The sequence below is a fragment of the Cryptomeria japonica genome, chromosome 3, assembly GCF_030272615.1.
Source record: "Cryptomeria japonica chromosome 3, Sugi_1.0, whole genome shotgun sequence".
Classification (NCBI taxonomy): domain Eukaryota; kingdom Viridiplantae; phylum Streptophyta; class Pinopsida; order Cupressales; family Cupressaceae; genus Cryptomeria; species Cryptomeria japonica.
This window is the reverse complement of record NC_081407.1, coordinates 83,936,660-83,946,201: the sequence shown is the minus strand read 5'-3', so window position 1 is coordinate 83,946,201 and position 9,542 is coordinate 83,936,660. Positions and strand designations below refer to the sequence as shown.

Below are 9,542 nucleotides of genomic sequence, written 5' to 3'. Positions count from 1 at the left end.
AATAATATAATATTATATAGTTCTATTTTGAATTTTTTTATTGTTTCCCATGTTGCACTGTGACGGCTACTAGCTTACACATATTTGATTTTAATCAAATATACATATAATACGCCGAGAGATATCCTTATCGCGCTGCCTATTTTTATCATGTACCTGAACTCTAATAGGCGCCTCGATAAGGATATCTCTCGGCATATTATATATATTTGATTAAAATCAAATATATGTAAGCTAGTTTATTACGTTGAAAAATCTAGTAACTATATATTTATATTTTACTTTTTAAAAGTTTAATTGTATAAAAATATTTTTTCTTTAAATATGTGAAACGTGTTTTGGAATTTCTATATATGATAACATCATGACATCTTCTACCTTATCCCATAGCATTTCATTCTTTAATTTAAAACTATATTCTTTGAGTTTTGTAAATAATTATATGTAAGATGTGGATACTATTTTATAATGCAACTACTAATTCTAACTTAATTATTCTTATAATTCTTACATTTAAAATATTGATTTTTAATAAAAAAAAAAATTTATGAATAGATATATCAAATCCTAGTGATTGGAAAACATCATTATTTTGATTCTATCACATAACTGTCAAATACATTTGGCTCTCCCAATAATTTCATAAATGTTGAATCTAAAAAATCAATTAGATAAAAGGACCTTTCCCATGGCTCACATGCCACACAACCATGCTTTCTATGGAAACAAAAGCCTTTCCTATGACTTGCCTGACACATGGCCGTTTCTTTGCTAGCTGACAAGACCTTTCCCATGACTTCACTTGCTTGCCACATGACCATTTCATTGCTGAGCCAATAATTTTCCCATTACTTTCTTGCCACAGCAGTTTTTCCATGACTTGCTTATTACTTGGTATTTTTTTACTGGACGAAAAGAACTTTCCCATGACTTGCTTGCCACATGACCATTTCTTCATAGAAGACCTTTTCTCATAACTTAGCTGCCACATAGCTATTGATAACACAAAACTTTATTAAAGAAACGACTCTTGTGATGAATGGACATGTAACTTACATGGAGGGAATCTGTCAACGGTCATAATTTTTTATACGGTGTGCGAATGGACGACATCTTTTTCCATATTCACATTAATCCTTCCACATCCAAAACAAGGATCGTTCAATGATGCTATAAATACAGTCATATTGCAAGGAACATTACTTCAGGCACAATTAGGTTTTAGCTCTATTGGGTTTTTCTGTGGCGCAATTTTAGAGTTTAACCGACCTTCGTCTGCCCTTGAGAAAGGAATGGCCAATCTCGATGAGATTAAAAGAGTGTTTGAAATTATAGATGAAAATATGGATGGAGTCGTGAGTGTGGTTGAAATCAGCGGCTTCGTCAACGGAATTGGAATAACAATTTCGGAAAAAGATCTCACATGTTTATTCAGTTCTATCTGCATAGCTGAAGAGAATTGTAGCTCGGTTCGATTTGAAGAATTTGCGCATCTACATCAATCCGTCTTCACTAATGAAGACACCGAATCAAAGGACCTGATGGAAGCTTTCAGAGTTTTTGATCGGAATGAAGATGGATACATCTCTTCCACTGAGCTGCAACAAGTCCTCTCCTCGATGGGATTGATCGCGCAGGGCCAACACTGCGAGGGTATGATTTGCAAATTTGACTCAGATTGCAACGGACTGCTAGATTTCACGGAATTCAAGAATATGATGGCTTCTAAATTCTAGAAACAAGAGTTTCTAAAGCTAAATTGACTTATCACCGACTTGATTAATATATGTATCAAAATGTCTGGTATAATACTTAATTATTATGTGTGCATAAAAAGGAGCAATAGATTTTGACCTTGTGACTTCTTTGTTTTCTACTAGAATTATTTTATCAATTTTACATATAAATGTAAATGACTCTTGATTGCTTATATATATAAATGCAAATGCTTATATAATTTGCTTTCAAATGATTTAATATAACAGTTTCCCCAACAAAAACAAAGAATACCATTCCTAGAATAGATTCTCCTGCCCATCCTCTCCCACTCCCAAATTCCAACTCTCTCTTGTGGAGCTGGGAGAAATTCGCCTCCTAAGGTAGCCTTTGCTGAACCTCCTATTGGGGATCCGGATAAGAATTGTCTCCCATGTGTCTATGCCCTTGAGATGGATTTGGAACAAGATGTGATTGGCAATGTGTCCCTCCTTACTACTAAGGGGTTGATCAGCGGAATTAGTCACCTATGGCTTTCGGTTTCTGACTCGCATCAATTTTTTTATTTTAGATAATTGGAAACCTTTGCTAGAGGGTAATTTAGTTATTCACCTTTGTGCTAAAGGTTTTTTTTAAGCTTTTGTGATTATTCTGATTATTGTGAGGCTATTTTAGCTGCTAGGGATTGGGAAAGGGATTTGCATGCTCTTCCATCTTAGGGACTCTTTTCAATTAATGTTTCTTTTATTTGGGTGAGACTATCTTACCATCCTTACATTTTTGGTGTGAATCTATGTGACGATAGGCAATGTTATTGGTCCTTTTTTAAAATTTGACTCTACAACTAGTAACATCTCTAATATTTCTTATACTTGTTTTCGAGTAGATGTCGACCTCCCCAAAGGTTTGCCTAGGAAGATTATGCTAAAAGTAAATGTTGCTCCTTGGTCACATCAAATGAATTATGAAGGCATCTCTTTTCAATGTAGGAATTATTTTTCTACTATACCATTGGTCTCATCTTGTCCTTATGGCTATTGTCTTCCATCTTTCCCAACTTTGTGAATGAATTCTCATCATAATCATCTCACATTATTCCTAGATATTTCTTATAATGATTTTACTTAGATGCTTTTACTCCTCCTTTTGTTCTGGTTCCTTTGTTGATCCCAAGTGGCTAGTTGTTGTCTCTTCTAATCTTGTAACTCTTCCATAGGATTGTATGGTTGTTCTAGTTACTCATTCACTAGATGTTTTGAATAGCTAGATAAAGGAATCCTACCCTCAACCATTTGACTTCATATTTTCAGCATTGTTTAGATAGTTCCTCCTCCTTTGCTTGTCAAAAGGAATCAAATTTTACCATTGATTCGTAGAAGTAAAAGTCTTGTTAAGAAGCTCCTTCTTCTCAAATTTTAAAGTCTAAAAATCTGTACCATACTTTTTTTTGTCAAACTTGGATGTTTCCTAATTTATTCTATCCTTCTTGTTTCTCTACATGGTTGCCATGATTTGTTGTTTTTGATTTTCTATGTTGGTTCAATTAGATGCATATTGTAAAGGTTCATTTGGTTGTTTCATTTGTATAGTCCTAATTTTTGTGCCTCTTGGGTAACATTATTATTCTATCTTTGGGAAAAACTTTTTGGATGGTCTTTCATTTAGATCTATAATGGGTTGAGGCCCCTTCCTCTTCTTATTTTAATTACAAACAGGTTCCTTCTATAATAATAAATTCAATTATAATAATTAGTATATATGATTCACAAATATATTTTTTAAATTTTTGTTTGAAAGTGCAAGTTTATCTATTTATATATAAAATAGCTTGAAGATATCCAAATTCAATGACACTTTATTGTTATGAGAAAAGAATGGTAAAAATTAGCATACAAGCATAATTGTTTAGACTATTGTAATCATGATGTTTGGAAACTTATCGACTTCAATGTATATGTTACATAAAAATGATAAGTCTTTCTTATGTACAATTACATATTTCTAAGAGAAATAAATTATGTATTGTTAGAATTTTTAATGTGTTTATTTTATAAAAAATATATATTAAAAATTAATATCTTTTTGTGCTTATTCAAAAAATAATAATAATTAAGATACAAGGATATTCTCTTAGAATGTCCGACTTGTGTGTTGAATTCTCCTTAATTTTGTCGTACATGTTAGATAGAAATGACAACTAATGTTAACTTGCAATAAGGTACTTCTAAAACAAAATAGGGAAACATATTCTTTTATTCAAAACTTTGATTATTAATAAGACCTGACTAGTAGGCCACAAAATAGAGCACCCCATGTGTAACATAACAAATAAAACACTCACTTAGGTCAGGGTCCCATAGAGAGGGACTTCCTTAAAAAAAATTAATGGGTGCTATTAATATTTTTTAGGATTATTTTATAGTGGGTGGTCCCATAAAATTTGTAGTGTAGTTCAGGCTTAAGAGCTTAAGCTCCAAAATTTATGGAAGCGGGTGGTCTCATGATTTTATTATTTAACATATTCGAAGTCATGTTAGTAAATAAATAGAGAAAACATATAATAACTGATGAAAATTGAAAAGCATCAAATGATTGACAAGGGGCAATAAAAACACATAAGGTGGTGGGGTAATTAAAGAAAAGATTTCAATTAATCCTATAGCAATTTTTTTGATTTCATGTGAGCTTTTACTCCTTAAAAATAGATTCTAAAGGTCTCCTCATGGGACCTCAACCTTACGAGTTTCTGGATTTGATTGTGTGTTTATTTTGAGGATCAACATTTTAGATCACACTCCATGATTCATAATCAAAATGTGTGAGAGTGTCAGAAGATGTAAAATACTAACTATCATTAAAAGAAAGAAACATGTAAAATAAAAATAATAATCCATCTTTCATTTAAAACAATAATAAAGATAGAAATATATATTATCACCTAACAATGCATCCAAATATAATTCAAATTTTGAAATGCTTCCATAATTTTCATTATACAATGAATCTAAAATGTTTTCTTATTAAAATATATGTTTTCTTATGCCTATTTGTCTAAAGATTTTTTTGATAACATTAACTTAAAATATTTTTTAATACTTTTAATTAAATATTTGGTAAGATTTTTAATTAAATATTTGTAAGATTTTTAATTAAATATTTTGTAAGATTTTTAAATAATTAAAAAAATTTTAATTCTCATAACATTTGCCTAACCCAAGGGTTTTACTAATGCTTGATTTACTAGAGCCCAAACATTAAAAAAATAAATGAGACATAAAAATGGGGCCTCAAAGTCTACCTCGAATCCATAAATATTATAATATTTAGTTCAGAGGAGAATTCTCATTTAAATTTGAATCTATTATTCATGATGAGAATGAGAATTTACCACGCATGTGGTGTTGATAGAGTATTTAATAGCTAGCATATATCTGTTATCAATAGAATCATGTAGATGCATATTTTGAAGTTTAAGATTTCCTTAGAATTTTCTGTACCCTAAATAGTTTGTTATGAAAAGCTAATAAAAATTATTTCTACCATTTAGAAGGGAATTTTAAAATTTGAATCATACACAATCATCAAATTCAAAAATATTAAAAAAGTATTATAACAGTTTTATTTAATATGTTGAGTTTGATATGATGACTTACAATTTAATTGAAAAATAAAATGTAAATTCATAATAAAGTATTTAGTAATGATTTTATTTTTTTTAATAAAATTAAAGTTAATAAAATTCAAAATGTCTTTTGGTTATTAGACTTCATGAATTCAATTAGCTATAGCATCTTTGGAGTTTAGGAATTAAACTAATATCAATTAGACTAAGAAATTCAACCATATTAATATTTAGAATATTTGTAAAAGAACTTAAACACATTTTTATAGGGAATTACATAATTTTAAAATTTAGTATATATATAACTATTAAAAATATTGTAAAATTGAAAATTAGTTGAAATGATAGTATATTTGGAGATTTCAAATTAAACTGACCTGAACTATATTAACATATTCAATGATATTCATGTTTAAAATAGTCGTACAAGAACTTACATATATTTTTTTAGAGAATTGCATAATTTTCAAACTCAATCAAGAGACAAATATAAAAAAGGTTGTAGAGATAGAAAGTACTTGAAAGATCATGGTAACTCTAGATAATAGAGTGAGTAAAATGTATGTATCTTATAACTGTAGGGTTAATTTTCTCATTTGGTGTTGGGAAATTCTAGTTTGAAGAGCTTTCTCATTAGTTCAACTTTCAAATATCTTCAATTTCAAACTCTAATTCTTGGAAAGTCCAACTCACCACATCCTCTCTCCATAGTCTCCTTGTTTTCTATTTCCCTCTTAGTTAAATTTTTTTCTTGTTTCAAATTTATTTTATTTGTGCCAAGATTATGGAACCCTATCACACATAGTACATGAATTTGTGAATTAAGATTATACTGTTAATCATTGTTTTGAGACGATGGTAAAGGGATATGATTTTCATGAGGATTAGGAAGACATTGGAGGTTTATTTCTTAGGGATTACCCTTAAATAAAATCTAAAAGTGCTTCATTGTATGATACTTTTAAAATAGTAATAAAGGATAATAATGAGGAAACTTTGGGTAGAGATTTATTAGCATATGTAGATAATATTCTAATAGCACATTAAAAAGTAATTTAGAATAGATTTAGGGCTCCTTTTATCCTCATTAACTATGAGGATTTTGTTTCTTCACCAAGACCAAACAAGAAGTGACCCTTCACATCGATAGCCCATCAAATAATTCATTACTTTCATCCAAGAATTCATTGTTGTCATTGCCAATTGAATGTGCAAGCTCTGCATGAGAATTACACTCAAGTTCATGATGTAGAAAGAGAAAATGATGTGGCATCTAAAAGAATAATATTGGGAAATAAGAAGTAACTTTTTTGGATTACTCCAGCTTATGGCTTGATTATCTTCATAGTCATATCCTAAATTTTTTTAATTATGGGTTGGATTTGTATAGTCTTAGTTATATTATTAAACAACTATACTATAAATCTCCTTAGCTTCAGGGGTTTTTTTTCATTCAGATGAGTGATCACCCTCACTCTTATATTTTGATATTCTCTCTATTGTATTCAAATATTTTCTATATATAATATAAATACACTATTTAAGTTTTCTCAAAAAAAAAAAACTTGAAAGATTTAATAAAATGAAGGTTAATAAAACTCCAAATGTCTTTTTGTTTATATGACTTAATGAGTATATTTAGACTTTTTGAATTAAACTACTGCCAATTAGGTAAAAAAATTCAATAATATTCATGTTTAAAGTATTAATTGAACATTTTCCTAAAGAATTGGATATTTTAAAACTTAATAAAGAGACAAATATAAAGAAGGTTGTAGCAATAAAAAGTAGTTTAAAGCATATATTATTCTCACAATAATAGAGTACAAAGGAACTTTATATCCTATGTGTATGCAGTTACAAAGATACAATTTCTTTCCATGTAGTGATTTATTAGCTAAAATTTATAGTGCAGTACATAGTTAACCGACAAAATTTATACAATGTTAAAACAAGAACTAATAATTGTTGGAAGATGAGTTATTTCTAGCGATAGGGTTGTTGGCAAGAGATTTTGTTCTGGTGAAGACTGATGCATGGAAGATGCTTATGGGTTGTCATTGATGGCAACTCAGTTTAGAAATCACATTCGATGTACATAAAATTGGTTTACTGAAAGTCATTTTATTCATAAGGCATAAGTCTAGAAGATGGAATACAGTAACCGGTGGATGTGCATATCTTGATTTTGACTGGATAATTTTGGTTGTGGTTATAGAGGCAATTGATTCAAGGTTCAAGGTATATTATCTCGTGATCCTGATATCTGGTGTTGATTTATGAGCAATATTAAAGGTTTGGTATCTGGTAATTTAGTTTGAGCACAACTATTTTGGTGTAACATGTGTTGCAAAATATTAGGGTTTATTTCGGTGATTGATTTCATGTTCAAGGTGATTGGGTCGACTTATGGGAAGTTTTCTATCATCTTCTTTTGGTCTTCATTTGTATTTGTAGACAAATTGAGCCATCTTGGTGATACATGTTTCGTGTTGTGTGTTACGCAGTTTTTGGAATCTAACATGGTTAATGATTCTTTTTGTTGGCACGGATATATAAGATCATTTTGGTTGATTATTTTGGTGTGTGTTATGAGTGAGAGAAGTGTATATGATTGAATCTGTAAGTTTGGTGAATGTCATTGAAGGTTTTGGTAGTCTGATGAGTGACAAAGCAAGAAAATAGAGCAGAATGACAGATCAATTGCAGGAGACAAACTGAGCCTAACCGGAACTAAATTTTGGCATATGTAGATGCTATACTTCATTTAGTTCATTATTTTAATCAATTGTAATAACCTATAAGGTAGTGAGCCTTCCTCAGGTTTGTAGCCCTTTTGTATTTGAGTAGTGCGCCTGAATGCAAGTGCATTCCCCTTATGTAATATTATAATACTTTTGGCCATTGTATAATATTGTGGGTTCAAATCGGACCATGGTTTTTCCCTTTTGGAGTTTCCATGTAAAAATCTTAGTGTTATGGTTGCATGGTTAATTGCTTCATGTTTCTGCATTTCACTTTCATTTTTATGCATCTAATGGTTGAAGAAATATTAATTTTGCAAATTCTAAAATACTAACTCACCCCCCTCTGAATGTTCATTGATTCCAATAATTAGTATCACAGATTAGTTCCTCAGAAAAAGCCTAATAACTTGAGGAAGATTAGGAAGATTGAATCGATGGACTCTAGTTTGCAGAGATAGCTTAGTCTGGCACTTGATGATCTTGATGCAGCCAGAAGCAAAGTAAGTTCTCTGAAAAGGAATCAGAATGCAGTTGAAGACTTCATTGAGACATGGAAAGATCAAGTGAGTACTTCTAGAGAAAAGAGAAAGGAACTGATGGATAAACTCAAGGAGAAAGAGAAACAAAGCGTTGACAATCAAGCCCTTCAAGACAAGAGAGATGAATTTGAGAAGCTTGTTAGAGATGAAGCTGACAATCCATAATGATGAAGCTGAAAAAGGAGATTGAAGACTAAAAGAAGAGTAAAGAAAATCTGACTCCTTTGTTGAAGGATAGATTTGATGAATGTTGCATATTGACATATGAGAATGATTAGTTGAAACTTGAATTGATGCAATGCTAGAATGATAAACAAGAACTTGAACGACAAATCATAATTTTGAGAGATGAGCTATCTACTGCTAATGAGTATTAAAAAAAATTCAAAGCTAGCTCAACCCAGTTACATGAGATTCTGGAAATTCAAAGACAGGAAAATGATATGTGAGGACTTGGATTTGAGAAAGGAGAATTGTCTGATTTTGGACAAAGTAATCATCAAAAGAACAAGAAACCTCCAGTAAGACAACCAAATGCCTATAAATTCAATAGAAAATATTTTGTTTAGGGAAAATTCAGTCATATGGCAAGTCAATGGCGAAGTAAGATGAATAATGTGATGAATAATGGTCCTACCTTTATCGATCAATATTTCATATGCAACAACTTTTGTCATAAGTTAAACATGTATAGGCCAGTGATAAATAAATATCAGAATAAGAGATTTTATGCTTGTGGAATGTTTGGGCACATTTCTAACCAATGCAAGATGAGACCAAATTAGATGATCTTCAAACGTGTTCAGAGAAATGTTATTTGTCATACATGCAACAAATCTAATCATATTGCAAGAAATTGCAAAAGCAAGAATGCTTTGGTAGACAAGAATAATTTAGATGAAAAGGGAAAGCTAAAGT

General features: G+C 30.4%; 1 protein-coding gene across 1 annotated transcript; it reads left to right on the top strand.

Annotated features, from left to right (window-relative positions):
• Positions 1–1,292: 1,292 nt before the first annotated feature.
• LOC131027937 (calmodulin-like protein 7) lies at positions 1,293–1,736 on the top strand. The gene has a single exon (XM_057958033.1). It carries the CDS (start codon positions 1,293–1,295, stop codon positions 1,734–1,736), a length of 444 nt encoding a protein of 147 aa, XP_057814016.1.
• The last annotated feature ends 7,806 nt before the right edge of the window (positions 1,737–9,542 follow it).

Coding starts and splice junctions, on each gene's coding strand:
- LOC131027937 (XM_057958033.1), top strand. CDS start 1,293: ATGGCCAATCTCGATGAGATTAAAAGAGTGTTTGAAATTATAGATGAA.